This window comes from Clinocottus analis, unplaced genomic scaffold, assembly GCF_023055335.1.
Source record: "Clinocottus analis isolate CAN_PGR_092001 unplaced genomic scaffold, fCliAna1.0.p SCAF_7, whole genome shotgun sequence".
Taxonomy (NCBI): domain Eukaryota; kingdom Metazoa; phylum Chordata; class Actinopteri; order Perciformes; family Cottidae; genus Clinocottus; species Clinocottus analis.
This window is the reverse complement of record NW_027176229.1, coordinates 17,294,453-17,310,543: the sequence shown is the minus strand read 5'-3', so window position 1 is coordinate 17,310,543 and position 16,091 is coordinate 17,294,453. Positions and strand designations below refer to the sequence as shown.

At 38.7% G+C, this 16,091-nt stretch overlaps 4 protein-coding genes across 4 annotated transcripts in view; 3 read left to right on the top strand and 1 right to left on the bottom strand.

The window, feature by feature from the left end:
- Window positions 1-6,213, top strand: part of LOC137805219 (uncharacterized) — a 31,898-nt gene extending 25,685 nt beyond the window's left edge. Inside the window, exons 13-19 of the mRNA XM_068605025.1 lie at window positions 33-132; window positions 515-646; window positions 1,633-1,719; window positions 2,093-2,191; window positions 2,454-2,495; window positions 3,749-3,781; window positions 4,797-6,213. Coding sequence (XP_068461126.1) covers window positions 33-132; window positions 515-646; window positions 1,633-1,719; window positions 2,093-2,191; window positions 2,454-2,495; window positions 3,749-3,781; window positions 4,797-4,827 — 524 coding nt within the window. The 3' untranslated portion in view covers window positions 4,828-6,213. The remainder of the gene's footprint in view (window positions 1-32; window positions 133-514; window positions 647-1,632; window positions 1,720-2,092; window positions 2,192-2,453; window positions 2,496-3,748; window positions 3,782-4,796) is intronic.
- Window positions 1-16,091, top strand: part of LOC137805142 (guanine nucleotide-binding protein G(q) subunit alpha) — a 199,811-nt gene that overhangs the window by 104,507 nt on the left and 79,213 nt on the right. The gene's annotated exons all lie outside the window — the stretch shown is intronic.
- Window positions 8,644-11,161, top strand: rfk (riboflavin kinase). The gene is made up of 4 exons (XM_068605121.1): window positions 8,644-9,277; window positions 9,615-9,766; window positions 10,219-10,321; window positions 10,506-11,161. The coding sequence occupies exons 1-4, from the start codon at window positions 9,196-9,198 to the stop codon at window positions 10,667-10,669; spliced, it is 501 nt and encodes a 166-aa protein (XP_068461222.1). The 5' UTR covers window positions 8,644-9,195; the 3' UTR covers window positions 10,670-11,161.
- pcsk5b (proprotein convertase subtilisin/kexin type 5b) overlaps window positions 13,960-16,091 on the bottom strand; it is a 64,685-nt gene continuing 62,553 nt past the window's right edge. The window contains exons 33-37 of the mRNA XM_068605145.1: window positions 15,875-16,055; window positions 15,568-15,785; window positions 15,285-15,385; window positions 14,767-14,974; window positions 13,960-14,384 (exon numbers count right to left, since the gene is read on the bottom strand). Of these exons, the coding sequence (XP_068461246.1) occupies window positions 13,960-14,384; window positions 14,767-14,974; window positions 15,285-15,385; window positions 15,568-15,785; window positions 15,875-16,055 (1,133 nt within the window). The remainder of the gene's footprint in view (window positions 14,385-14,766; window positions 14,975-15,284; window positions 15,386-15,567; window positions 15,786-15,874; window positions 16,056-16,091) is intronic.

Sequence of the window (16,091 nt, the reverse complement as noted above, 5' to 3'; positions counted from 1 at the left end):
CTCACTGTCTTTTTTTGTGTTAATGTTTTTAGGTTATTACGCTGAACAGAATGCCATCATCGTGTTTGCAGCATGCTTCCTACCGGACAGCAACTGTGACAATTACAATTATGTCATGGAAAACCTTTTTCTGTGAGTAAACCTGCACTACATTTTAAAATATATGTGGAAATATAACTAATCCGGGAGAAAAGGCATTCAATAAAATCCTGAAATCGCAACCGTCGATCTTTTGGCAAGGCGTTGCTCCCATTCTCACGGCTACATGAGCACTGGTTGGGTCAGCCACTGATATTGGCCTGAATAAGGCCTGGCTGGCAGTCTGTGTTCCAATTCATCCCAAACGTGGCATTGGGGTTGAGTTCAAGTCAGTCAAGTTCCTCCACACCAAACAATGAAACACATTTCTTTATGGATCTTTTTCGGACATGCAAGTATTGTGCTGTCGAAATTCAGAATGGGCCTTTTCCAAACTATTGCCACATTGTTGTTGTTTTTTTCATCATCTGTGTAGGTATGTAATAAGTACGCTAGAACTAATGGTGGCAGAAGACTACTTGATTGTTTACCTGAATGGCGCCACACCTCGCAGGAGGATGCCCGGCTTCACCTGGATGAAGAAATGCTACCAAATGATAGACAGAAGGTAGTATTTACACAAAGAAGTGCACAGAAACTGCAATGTATAATCATGTTATGTTTAACACACTCACCCATGTTCCCACACCACGTTAAACCACACAATTAGTTTATACACTCGCCGTAAAAACCCTTTGACTCTATCTCTCTCTAATAATGATATGAGTGTTGATTTTTCTCTGACTGGGATCTTATAACATGGGACATGGTTTTGCTTACATATCACATAGTTACTAAGTTTAAATGGCATTACACCGTAATGTTATGCAGAATGTCTAAATCAAACAGTAATGACACATTTCAAATACATTAGTTGGATTAAAAAGAAAGAAAGCAACCTTGAATGTGGAAAATTAATTAGCTTCCTATTTTAAACATCTTTTATTAAAGTGCTGTTTTGAAAAAAGTACTTTAGAAAGATTTATTCATATAAATAAACGAGTTTATATGAATAAAATCATGAATGCTCAGGCAATTACATTAATGAATGAATACTTTAACTAGCTAATTTGCTCTTATCAGTAGGTTTTTCTTGTGATGCAAGAAATAACTGTAACTCTATAATAGGGAATTCAACAATAAATGTGTTTAGTGTATTGAATACACGATAATTGTTGCAGATATAGACTCAACACATTGTATTGTGGGAACAGAAAGTAGTGCACATACGAGAAACAATACTTTTCTCACTCCACTGTGGTAATATGTGACGGCACATTAATATTGTCTAGTGGCCACACTTGAATAAAAAGTCAGTCCCTGAGACAATAAAATGCTAACCACTTGAGTGGCCATCCTCTTTTCAACTCTTATTATGCTGTTTTTATCTTTTAAAACTGAACAACTTGTACTCTGCTCATCACTGTCTTCCTACTCCAATTCTAAAGTGTACTTTATAGCTGCCAGCAAGAACGGTTGATAATGCACTTAATGATAAGTGAATAAGTAATAGTTGTGAATGACACCACTTCTGCCTGTCGTCTTGTTCCACAGATTAAAGAAAAACCTCAAGATGTTCATCATTGTCCATCCCTCCTGGTTCATACGGACGTTGCTCGGCATCACCAGACCTTTTATAAGGTCTCATTGTTGTACTTACTGCAATATTTAGAGGACACACGCATCACACAGGATGTTAAGTACATAATAGGTTTCAATTTCAGAAAATGTAAACATTTCACTCTTGATTCTACCTCTAACCATATCCATGCATGCCACCAGTATGTCAAGAAAACCTCACTTCACTGTCACAGTTTCCCAAATACACTATATCACTATCCCCATCTATGGGCTTACTTTGGGATCTATTTGCACTTGACCTCACCATGAATCTAAATACAGCACTCTGTACAGCCCTAATTAATTCCAAGAGAACTATTTGATGGATACTGGAAATTCAGGAGTCAGCTACTGAGTCACTGAGACACAACTTTGTGATTTCTGTCTTCTACAGCTCTAAGTTCAGCAGTAAAATCAAGTATGTGAACAGTCTGCAGGAGCTTGGAGAAATCATCCCAATGGAGTTTGTCCATATTCCGCCCAGCATTGTAAAGTGAGTCCGCCTGTTTCCGTGTGTTGTATAAGATACTTTTAGCTTCCACACAAGGCGAAAATGTACATATTTTCCGCTGGTGTTTGTATTTATCTTCAGTTAACACTTAATGCCAGTCTGTCAGGAAACCTTGTCCTTGTTATGCTCCCCTCCTCCACTCCAGTTTTGCCATTTTGAAGTAAACTGAACTAAAACCTGTCTTTAGAATAGTTTGTAGCCAGCAGCTGTTTGTGGACTAAAAGATCTCTCACTCTGCCCCAAGGTATGACGAGGAGAGGGGTATACACAAATTTGCATGCATGAGGTAAATCACCTAACCTGCCTGTGTAAATAATCAGTTGGTTGTGTAGACTCCCTAAAAACCCTTCAACAAGATCTGGAATTTCCTCATGCTGGGTTTAACTGTTGACTTACCTTTGGCTGTCTTTTTAACTAACATAAAATGAGCCACATATTAATTGTCTTACTTTTCTCAGTCTGTAATTTTTCCCTTGGGAATTGGTTGATGTCACCTCTCATCTGTGACATTTTCGTAGAAATCTAAAACAATCAGGTTTGATTGTTTTAAAAAAAAACACACACACACAATTTCACTGTCAGTATGAAAGGTTGCTCAGGGTTCCGAGTATTAGTGGACTGTACAGATGGGACTTTCTCATAATTGGTAGCAAAAAAATTACCGAAGTGTAAAACAATACGAGGCCCAGTATTTTAACAGTTTAATTATGGTTTCAAGTGAGATAAGTTACAAAATGAGCATGAAGGATTTTTGCAAAAAGCAGTTCCAAGTAAATACATAAACCAAACACATAACAATAGCATTGTGCATTGTTGTCTATGGTTTTATTGATATCAACCCTCAGATTATACATAGTTAAAAATGTGATTCATAGCTTTAAGGTATGCCTAAGTTTAAAAAAAAATTGAATTGAGTCAGCGAATTGACTTGAGCCAGCGAAGGTTAAGGAACCATTGTGAGATGCATAACCTGCATCTCACAATGTCACAATTTTTTGTCATGTACACGACTACAGGTCACTCGTCATGAACATTTAAACATTTAAACAAATGACCACTGCGGTTGTTTTTATCTGGCAAGGACAGTGGAAAAGATAAATACCATGAAAAATATGACACAAGATTTCATGTTGAAAAGTCAAAGCTATCTAATTCCAACTTTACCCTTTCCATTATCTAAAGGGCCATGACGTGAGTCTGATAACTAGAGACCTTGACACAGTGCTTGTAAAAAACAAATGTCTTGAACTGTTTATGTTTTTAAGGTTAAAATGTTGGATATTTTGACTGATAAATTGTTGGGAAATGATTGCTCCCTTGCAGTGCATCTGTGGCGCACTTCTTTGGCCTTGAACACTCCCCCTTTCGAGCACTGATGCTTGTTTCCCGTTCCTCCCATACATCCTCCTACGGCAATGTGGGCACAGGCTACTAATCCCCAGCAACTGCATGTTTACTGACAATATGGTCGCCCTCTGTCACTTGTTTACCTCCCTCACTAACCTTTCCTCTCTGCCCTCGAACACAATGCCACACCAGATTGGATACAGAATTGCAAGACACTTCAGTTAAGTAAGTAGTGGGCCATTGTTCTCTGTCAGCGAGTAGATTTAACACAGACACAGGAAAAAAAAAAGGTTCCCGAATATTACCCCCATATTTAATCGACAGGAAAGAAAATATCCATATTGAAAGGTGTATTGGCCCAAACAGAAAAAAAAGCAGAAGCCTTTAAACATTTTCGAGATAATAAGAGTTTGCACATAACGGCTTTACCAAATTTCTGAAGTTTGTCCAGTGGTGAGGTGAAATTCAGTGCTGCATCTTTCCATCACAGAATAACCTGACTGACCAAATCAACAAACTGCTTCTATCCCTGCCGAGGCATCAGTGATAAAGTACTGATAAGCCAGGACATGAACATATACAGGCACTGAGTTGCAAGAGAAAAACAAATACATGATCCCAGATTTATTTTATATTTCATTAAATCGACATTGAACAGATACAACTTGGGTTTTCCAAACATGTTCATGCTAGCATTTCATTGTGGCAATGTTTTCCAAGACTAACAAAGGCTTGGCTAGTTTCTGAAATCGCTACTACTATTGCAAAGCCATGGTGCCAGCTGGAATTAATGTTTTGTATGACTAAGGAATGAAATGATTGATAAAGACAGTAGAATCACAAAATATTCAATATCTTACTTGCTGCAGATCAAGCGCATCACTGAGTTGTATTATTTCAGAGTGAACCACATTTAAAGACAGTAGAGTGACTACACCCTACAAAGACATCCAGCTGCTTCATAACTACTTATTTTTTGCAGTGTTGCAGTTAACATGATTGAATATTAATAGACATACACGTATCTCATGTCCCATTTTGATTACGGTCATGGAATATGTGCATCTGCAAAAGGCTTAGTTTAGCTTTTGCAGAGGCATGCAGTTTATAATCTGACTACTGTTTTTATTTCTCACATTTTATCATTCCATTGGCAACCCACCTGCTTTAAATGTTTATTCTAATGCCTTAATAAAAAGGATGTAGTACGATGATTTCTCTCATTTTTTCTCTCACTCAGAGCCGACAAGAGGGGAAACTCTTTTGTTTAACAGTTACAAGATACCTGGCTGCTGCCTATCTTCTCCCTGCATTGTGCTGTATTCAACCGCAGGACATCTGAATACAAGCCAGCCTGCAGCATGAAGTGTACGGCTCATGGTTGATACACCAACAACGAGGAATGGTTTAGAAAGCAAGTTGCTGTGGTACAAAACATCTAAAAGTTGCTTGTTCATTGAGGAAAGTACTTACCTAAGGGAGGTGCTGAATATAATACTGTATTTACAGTGCAGAGGCTGCCACTGTGCAGAAGGTTTAATGCTTGACCCTGGATTACGATAGATTACACAGCACTTGATTATGCTCCCAATTCATTTTCTTTTGTTTTCTTTTATTTCAAGGTGACAGTAATTTGAACAATACTTTGATTCCTATGTAATTCACCTAAAAGGAATTACTAACTGGCTTTGTTAAATTTATATATTAATATAACCTGTCAGTTTCCATGTATACCTTTTGTAACCCAGGGTAATCATGAGTGCAACTGATGACGATTTCACCTAATAACCAAACAAATGTATTACAGTTGTTTTTCATTTGCTCACAAATAAAGATTTGTGTTTCTGTACTGTCAATAGATGGCAATGTTAAGGAATACTCTTGTTAGACTGTAATTTTAGGTAGTCAAGGTTTACAAACCCACACAAAAAAAGCTTTCTACTGGACACATCTGTTTTTAATGGCATGTATGAGAATCGCCAAACAGATTTTTGAATATTGTCCGATAGGTGACTTATGTCATTGTGTATTAACAACTCATATAATCTATAAAAGGATATCATTTGGCTTTTATATTAACACTGTATTCACTGTGAAAAGACTTGCGACATCATATCATGAAGGTAGCATAATCGCAGTTCTTTATGATGACCCTAAGTGCTCAGCTCGCTGCAACTTACTGTAAGAAACCACAAAACAGACAAAACACAAGATAGTTAAGAACATTTTGATTTTGTGACATGCTGCAATCAAAGCAAATCCAGAAAATACAAATAGGAAACAAGCTGCAAATTTCAGCACAGTTTTCTGTATTTGCTTGTGTTTTGTCTATTGGCATGTGCTTTTTTATCCTAATTTGCAGTTGCTGTGCTCTCAGCAGTAATGTGTTGCATGCTTTCAGTTGCTACAGTTGGAGTTTAGTCTGATCAGATTATCACGCAAAAGCAGAATTATATACCAATGTATTTTTAGTCATAGTTCATCTTAGTTTGTGTGTGTGTGTGTGTGTGTGTGTGTGTGTGTGTGTGTGTGTGTGTGTGTGTGTGTGTGTGTGTGTGTGTGTGTGTGTGTGCGTGTGTGTGTGTGCGTGTGTGTGTGTGAGAACTAAATGACAGATAGTTAGAGAGGTACAGTATAGAGAGGGCCTTGGTAAAATGTGTCTACTTTTATTTGTTTTTATTATATACATATACATACATATATATATATATATATATATATATATATATATATATATATATATATATATATATATATATATGTATGTATATATATATATGTATGTATGTATATGTATGTATATATATATATGTATGTATGTATATGTATGTATATATATATGTATATATATATATATATTTGTATATATATATATATATTTGTATATATATATATATATATATATATATATATATATATATATATATATATATATATTCATTTGTTGTAAAATATGTCAAATGTTTTACTTCATTAAAGATGTGTTACTCCTCAACAGTCTTTTCAAATGTACCCATCTTGCATCTTGAACCCGAGTGGCCCCGGTACCAAGTCAAACATGTCGAAATGTAGTGATCCCTCATACCTACATAATGGAGAAGCCCGACTAAACACTCATCAGAAACCCATTTTAGAAAACACCATTCCAACCCCGAGCAACTAAATGAGCACACAACAAAAACCTGCAACAGTACATCCCTGCACAGACAGTATGCCACTCGCACAATGGTGTAAATGCTGCTCTCTAAAACGTTTTTGAGTTGATTCCAATTGTATGTGGATCCATTCTAAAGTGGATGTTAATCCAGAGTTCCTGCAATACTGACTCAACAGGAAAGCAATTATCTAAACATTAACTTTCTGGACTTTATCAAGAACTAAAAAACATTTTTTTAAATAAACAAAGTTTTCTATTTGGCAAGTGGTATCAAATGTTTGAACTTACGACACAAATCTTTATCAAAACTACCCCGCATAGAATGAATTGTGAAAATATATATTCACCAGAAATGCATTATCTAAAATTATATATTTTTCCAGTAGGAAAACATGTTTGAAAATGCTTTTGTTAAGGCTTTGCCACACTACAATTTTCTGCAGTTATTTTTTGACTTTTGACTTTCCCCTGATCCTAAACAGTTGTATTTAGATGGAATGAATATTTATAATGGCATGCAGGGACAGTGTTCAGCAGTTGGGAACCCTCAGTGGTCTCAAAGCATGTCTCTTCAGCACAGTTCCACAAAATACATCTGAGCAATATGCCGAGGCCGTAGTTAATAAAATAACTAACTGAAGCCTTTGCTGGTCATAGACATAGACAGGCATAGACAAACTTTCCATGAGTGTCTCACTCATGTGTAGTATCAAACATGCCACTGGAGGGAGCTCTAACTTCTCGTATGGCTGACTATTCTGTCATCTCTCACTCATTCGGTTGTGTCGTGGGCTTTTAATGTGGCTAATGGCTGGTAAGAGAAATTTAAAGACAGTTGGTTCCGCAGTAATGTCTGCCAACGAATGCTATATGAAAGAGTTCTCTGAGTAGCATGATTAAGCATTTCTTTAAACAACCCTCCTTGCTCAACTGGGGAAGAGGTAAGTATTTGTGAATGACTGGCAGTGTGACATCAAGCCCTTGTATAGTGGGAGGGCCTGCTGGACACTCAACATTCTCATAACATAAGTTACAGTGTGAGATGACTACCTGCAATTCTGCTCAGAATGATTGTGGAATTGTTAGATGTGAGGCTTGCTGTATCTTATTCTGCTTTGGGTATAAAAAGAAAAGCAAAAGAAATGTGCAGAAACATACTTACAATGAATTAATGATGTTGTGGGTCGCTAACACTTGAATCATGCTTGAGTCACACCTTGTCTGCACACATTTACAAAAGGAGGGAGTGATAAGGATATTTATGTGTGATTGCACAGTATGAGTCTAACTGAGGTGAAGACCAGCATATATACTACAATGTCAAGTATAAACAAAGGTTTCGCATATTTCAAAACCTATTTCCACCTTCATATGAAAACATATTGTATGAATATAACAACATGGAATAATCTGAAATAGGAACATACACCACTACAAACGTCTAATATAATTCAAAGTTCATTATGTTTTAGCTTTTTCTGAGTTCATACTGCCACCCTGTCAGAATAATTATATGGTAAAATTATGTTTATAGATTTTAGTTCACTTATTTGACCATATAGTGCTGCTCCAATGTGGCTTCATTTTTAAAAAATTTAAAAAATCTACAAATATTGTATGTTTTAATTAACCAACAGTACAAATTACTTTAATTTTTATTATTTTTAAGAAGAATTATACACTCATTATTCTTTGTACGGATAGTAAGGATCGTCCTCGTGTCGCCCTCTCGTGATTTCATCCATTCATACCTTTTGTGGTTTCAGTTATACATGCTTATCCTCCACAGGTAGGATACAACCAAGTTAAGTTAATGTTTATAAAACGCTAAGCAGTATTAGGTAACGATAGCAAACTTCGCCTTTTCTAGAAGTGCATGCGGCTTCCCATCGCTGAAGGGCAAACCGTCGGTTGACGGGTTACAAAACACCCAGATGAACATCTGCGGTCTGTGTCAAAGGATGCCTCATTTTCAGCTGTTATATTTTCCGATAACATTGAACGCAACACGTAACGCCCGGACCGCCTTGGTCACGTTGTTAATGACGTCAGCAGAAGCGTTATTGAATTTGATGTGCACACACATGTAATCATTTTTTGCCTGCCGTGAGAGCGTCATTCTCACCGCCGCACGCAGCGGACCGAACCAAGCGGAAGCGGAACGGTCATCTTCTGAGAGCTGAACAATTAAAACCTTTGGAAGACTTCGTTTTAGGACCCGGGCGCCTCTGTGGAAGACATCGGTAGCTACCTTAGCTAGCATAGCTGGTGAACTTTACCCATCGCTGCCGAGTGAGTGACGGTCGACTTTATCCAACGCCAGCAAGCTAACAGGAGAACTTGTAACCAAACACTGAGACGGGTTTGAACTCTGGTACGGTTTTTGTGTTGCTAACCGTCAACGAGTTGCTACCGGTTGGTCGTTCGAGGTCATTCTGTTGCGTCCATCGAGCCAGCTGTTATCAGGGAGCTAGCGCGAGTCATGAAGAGCCTTCCGTATTTCTCCCGGGGAGAGGTCATCCGAGGCTTTGGGAGAGGAAGCAAGGAACTAGGAATCCCGACCGGTGAGTCGATTATCTGCCGTTAATCTGTATGAGTTTTGGCGTAACGTTAACCCACGTAACGTTAGATGACGTCAGGTCAGTAACTTCACCAGACAGAACAAGAGCAACGTTACATGGTTAACTTTGGCGTCTGTGATGGTGGCCGAAATGTCCGCAAGGCGGTCCATACATGACTAGTAAACTATATTAATGACTGTTGATCATTCATCCGCGTTACTGAGACGTTTACGAACTCTCACTGATTAAAGATAACTCGAGCACGCACCTTTTTTTTCTGTTTGACAAAAAGTTGAACTTGAGAGATCTTTCTCTCTCTCATCCTCTTTCCCATCTCCAGCCAACTTTGCTGACTCGGTGGTGGACAATCTTCCAGCAGACATCGGCACAGGGATCTACTATGGCTGGGCCTGTGTCGGTAATGGTGATGTCTACAAGATGGTGATGAGCATTGGCTGGAACCCTTACTACAAAAACACCAAGAAGTCCATGGTTGGTACAAGAAAAGCAGCATTCACTGCAAACTGCTTGGTGTTGTAGTCAGAAAAGAAGCGTGCACATTTCAAATCTATTCATAAGATGTTTAATAGTATTTTACAATCCAGGTTCAAAGGCAATGACTGTATAGTCACACTCTGAATTATATTTCCCACAATTAACATATACAGACACATTTCTTGCAACAATGTTGAAGTTAAAGTGAAAGCACTTGTTGTGAGTGAAGTCACTGAATTTCTTTTACAAGTATATGGCTATAAAAAGTAATATGACTGTTTTCAACATGGTCGTACAGACTTCATGCTCTTTATTTTTTCATTTATTTTGAAACTACCTTATTTTGTTAATTTCATTGGCCTTCAATTACATTCTGGTTTGACAACACTAGAGGAATGTTGACCATTACATTTGACAGTTGCCTTACTGTTATTTTTATTTCAATCTAGGAGACTCATGTGATTCACACATTCAAAGAGGACTTTTATGGGGAGATTCTCAGTGTTGTCTTGGTGGGCTACATCCGTCCAGAGAGAACCTACAACTCACTTGGTAAGACACCCCTCTCTCCATGTCCATAACAAAATACAGCATTTCCAAAGCACGAGACGAATGTGGACATTTCTCACTCGCGCATATATTTTGTCATTTCCCCCCTTCCTCTCAACTTGTTCTTCTTTTTATACCTGATGTTTTTTCTGCATGTTTTTAACTCTCTCTTTTCTGTTTCTAACAGAAGCACTCATTGCAGCCATAAACAACGATATTGACGAGGCCAAGATGAAGCTGGAGCTCCCAGAGCATCTCAAACTGAGAGACGACAACTTCTTTACCAGCCCATCGTCAGCCCTGCCCCCCAACAGCGCGTCCACATCGCAGACTATTCTGAATGGTCACTGACAGCTGGCTTTGTTCATGCATCCACACGCACCAGAAAAACACAGAGGTGTCTTTCCATTACGGGTGTATGTGTTCATTAAAAAGAAGCCTCATTCTTAGATCTCTTAGCTGTATTTATGGATATAACCAAAAACAGAATTTTTTTTTGACGTTTTTATTTTACTTCCTTTATACGGCTCAACTGTTTAACTTCCTGTATTCCTTTGTTCCAGACAGCCAATCACTATATAGAAGCTCATTTGTATATATCAACAGCAGATTGCCTCTGTGTGTGTATATAGCGAAGACTCAAATGGTCCATAAACTCAACTCTGAACACTCTAGGTAAGACTGCAAAATAGATACTCATCTGACGTTCTTTTTCTGTGTCAGAGAGAGTCCGGGCATTATCTGTAACAAAAACACTGGTCACACTGTTAGGTAAATATGCAACAAAGCTAAATGCAAGGCATGTGTGACGACGAGAAAATTAAATTATTGATGTAAATTTAACGATGTTAAAGTGTTCTGGCTTTTGTCGTCTCGTTTTCTCAAGAAAATGTCTTTCCCTTCTCGTGAGACACAAGCCCTCAACTGTCTATCACTGCCCTAAAATAAATGACCCTATTACGTTGGACTAGAGATTGAGAGGGTGTTTGATGCATATGTAGAAATAATCTTACGGCAATTATTTACCATTACAAAATGGTTATTTATTGAATGATTGTTTTTTTAAGGATTGGATATTTTTGGTACTCTCGACACATCTTTCCATTATTAGTGGATAGAAAATTATAGATGAGTCAAGGACTGCTCGCCGGGTAAGCGAGCATGTTCTTATACACGTTGGTTACGTTGGGTCATTGCTTTTGCTGCAACTCGTCTGATGCTCAGGTCGACAGTCCACTAGTCTTTGGGTTTGTTACAGATAGTAAACCATTGATGTGACAAAGGGCCACAGCTGTTATCTGTGCTGATCTTTGCAAAATGTGTCAGTCTTTGAAGTGTATAAACTCTGATTATAGCGTACATATTTGAAAGAAGGTCCATGAAGAGTAACCTTCTATTTGCATATTATTTAGCTTTATTCATTAGCTTGCTTTTACGTTCATGTTTTATTTTAGGTGTGTTTGTGCCTACACCACTAGAGTTTACAAAGAAAAGACACCGAACACGCGTATGTTAAATTCTTTAAACTTCTGTAAATAATTGTTAATAAATTACATTGAGTCCAGCTATGTGATTTGGGATTTGCTCTATTTTTAATTAAAGTGTGATTTAGGGAGAAAAACAATATGACTGTAGTCATGAAACCGTAGCTATGTTCATCTCCAAAGAAGTTTTTCCAGGTATCTTTATATTCTGTCTGGTAGTTTTTGTAGGTTTCCTTTTTTAGCGGTTTGGTTTGTAACTTTCAGGAAAATTAGTGAAAGAAACAATACAGGAAGCAGTACATCACTGTAATCATGTTCACGGCTGTAAAAAGCTTTTATTTCATGCTAAATGCTACAATATCCATTATATTAATCCTCTAAAGCACTTATTGTACAAAATAAAATTAAATGTAACTTTGAATTGTGACGTCTCGCCTCTTCAAACCTGTCGATTCTTTTAAGAGGGACGTTTTCATACCACCAACCCGTAAGATTCCACTGCATTGCTGCAGTATAGGGCCAAATGTTTTCCAGGCTCATTTACTTGTTTGTTGGTCCAGCGTTTTTGGCTGGCTGCTACAAAGTCTCAAATGACATTAGACACTGGACTCAACCTGCTCTGCTGGGGATTCAGTGTAAAGGTCATTTTCTGATGATGTCAGTGCTTATGCAATTAGAAAAACCTTTGAAGCTGTCTTTTGGTAAGGAATTAAGATTAATCGCTAAAGGGTCTTCCTTTTCAATTTGTGTGAGAATAATGAATTATGTCGAAAAAAAATAGCAGGGATGTTATAATAGCCCCTTGTGACCGTTGAGGAACCAGCTCAATTAGGAATGATTTAAAAGTAGTTTAGACTCATTCAACTCTGTCACATAACACAATCACACACAGAAGCCAATACCAACATGTTATTACACTCAACAATTACAGGGAACAGCTCCCCGAAATCACTTCAACTCAGCTCTGTGCATCAGCAGGTACATTTACAACACAAATGTTTGTCAAAAGTGCACACTCCAACTTTATTATGACGTAATGATTCACAGCAAATTTCAACTCAACCAAGTACAGAAACCGATCTTCCGATCTTCCAATTTTCAGCGGTGGGTGGCATACACAAAGCTCTTATTGTCCCGCTGAGAATGCAATAAAAGGCAAATGCTTAACTGGAGGAGACCTAAAAGAACAATTTACTGCTAATGTAACTTGTTTTATGTATTAATCATGACACATACATATGCCAGCATTTCACTGTGGCTTACTCAAGAAAAAACAGGGAGAAAATATCTTTCTCTGTGTACACTGACTCAAACAGATCCAAACAGTACCCCACAAGGTACAGATTTGACTTCAGTGTAAAGTTTGCGTTGGATATTGTGGTGACTCCTACAGTGCGATCCAAAGTCCAGTTTACAATTTAAACACAAAGTCCTGACAGTAATGTTTCAACGGATTCATTTGAGCTTCAAACGAGATGATGCAGAAACAGAGAAAGCACATTATGTTAACATTATATCCGGATGCAAAGTTAATTGGGTTGTAAATTTGTCTTTAATGTGTCACCGTGTTTAATAATCAAAGATTAAACTCTGCAAATTTCAACGAACATGAATGTATACTTTTGTAAGCTTGTTTTTTTGTTCTCATATCAATATCCATGGCCAATGACTACTGTATAATGTTATGCTGTTCTTCAAATGATATCTGTTCTCGACAATGAAATGTATTCTAGAAAATGTAAACAAACACATGAAAATGAATATGATTCTCAGGACGTATACAACTTCCCCAGAGGTTTGTGGCTCAAAAAGAAATCAACTCTTATGTTGCAGAATCCAACAGTAAACCAAAATGATTGATGTTGAGGCTCGATCAGGGGTAAGTCGACATCCAATTTGACCCAGAAGTCATGTTTTGTCAGACGTTTCAATAGTCACAATGACTTTTTCCATGACATAAACATTTTGATTAGTAACTGGGTGGTATGACTATTCCGCCTGCTGAGTGTCCAACATGATGTGAAGGGGCCAACTCTTCAAAAAGGAATTAAATGGACGTAACATGTCTGAGGAATGGTGACAAACAACTTTCACAACACGTTTAGACTCAAATGATACGTTCGGCAGAGCGACTTGTCTCCAGTCAGGGTTTGCTTTTCAGCTGTATGAGTAGCTTTCGTCATCGTACTCAAGCTCAATCTCGTCCTCATCCAAGAGTCCGTACTTGAACTTTCTATACACTGTCCCATCTTGTCCCATGTACACAATATCATCGTCGTCATCATCGTCGTCTTCCTCGTCATTCTCACGTTCAATGATTCGGTCGCTGTACTCCCCGAATGAAGAGGTGGTGGCTTGTGAGTCAATGCCCCCATTGGTGCCCAGTTTTTCATAGCCTCCCGCTTTGGTTTTGGGTGCAATGGCAAGTGATTTAGATCGAGCGTTGAGGAAGAGGAAGACCCCGCTGCCCACAGAGAGGATAAGCAGAACACAGGCAAGGACAAAGAGTTTGGCAGTGTTGCCTTGAGCCTCCAGGTCTTCAGCATTTTTCATCACAAAGTTAACACCAAGGATGCACTCCTCTGAGAAGAAGGATATAGAGCATGACATTAGGTTACTTCGAATAAAAAAAGGTAAACTGTGGGATTTGTCTGGCATTAGTGTCTTTTACAACACTTTTGTTTTCATTGAGTGCCGTGTTGTCTTGACATGAAAGCTTGGGTAATCTTTTGTGAAAGCAACAAGTGGTGGAAATTATGTTTGGAATGGGAGATGAAACTCATGTCGATGCAGAGGGAAGGCAATCAATTAGATCAATTACACGGCGTGGAAACCACAGCAAATGATATGCCCTGCAGGAGTGCGAGTGATGACTCCCACACAAGTAAAACACTATTTTCCAGGAAAAAGTATCAATACAGTCTGTATCTGTGTGGGTTTTATTAAAAGGCTGTTCCAGTTTACCTCGTGAGGCCTTGCAGTCACAGCACTCCCTGGGTATTGGTTGATCATCGTGGCGTGTCTCATTTCCACAGCAGGACAAGCAGCGGCCATCAGACAGGAGCTCGAGGGCGGGACACACTGTGCAGCTCGACATGCCGGGACCCCTGCAGTCAATGCAGGACGGGTCACATGGCTTGCATTTTGGCTCATCACTGTCGGTCTCAGAGCCCTAAATCAACAAAAAAAGAGTGTGTTACACTGCAAACTGAATGTTACACATTGTATCTCCAGCTACTGCTCCAGGACTTAAAAAGCAGCATTGATGAACTGCAGCAATATATGTGAAATATATTATACAATTTTCACAGGAGCAATGTATGCAATCCCATTTCCGCCACAAAAAATAAATAAATTAAAGTCATAATTATGACAACAACAAAAAAATCATAATTATGACGCAAATGGGCTTCCATAGATTGTGAGTTTGATTATAAACAAAAGCACCATTTGTAAATTCAGCTACACACAAGCTTTCTCACCTGTGAAGCGGCATAGAAGCCTACGAGACATTGGGATACACAGATGCCTCCCATAAACTTATAGCCTTCATAACAGGATTGACAGGCCAGAGCGCCCTTATCTGAAAGGAGATAATGTCATCGCATGGCTGAGCTGTAATTTATAGATTAAAATCATATCAAAAGGTGCAGCATAGCTTGGTGGGAGGGGGTTGGGTGGTGGCTACGGAAATAGTAGTCTAGGGGTCTCGAAAACTATGACATTTTTCATACTCAATTCAAGGAAACAACAGGCTTCCTTTACCACTGCATGTCTTGCAGGTGGGATGGCACTCTTGGCAGATCTTGGAGTGGCTGTGTTGGTAGAAGGTTGGAGGGCAGCTCAGCAGGCACTGGCCCCACTGCCTCAGGTAGACGTAGTCCTCCCGACAGCTCAGACAGTTTCTGTTACCACGACCCGAACACTGGCTACAAGAGGGGTCACATTGCTCACAAACCATGGTGGTTGTGTTGCCAAAGTGACTAATGAGGAGAGAGGATATCAGTTTAGTTTGTGATGTTCTTTGATGAAAAAGAAGATGACATTTTCGGTGTCTGCGTGTTCTTTTAACCTCTCTGAACAGGTTTCGACGCAGCTGCTTCCCTGCTTGAAGAATCCCGATTTACAGTTGACACACTGCAAACTGTGACGACCAACACATGACTTACAGCTGAAGTGACAGCGTTCACACACACGTTCGTCTTTGTCCTCTGCATAGTAGCCCACAGAACACTCCTGCACACATGTGTTGTCTAATGGACACAAACATACACATTAAAAAAAAGGAG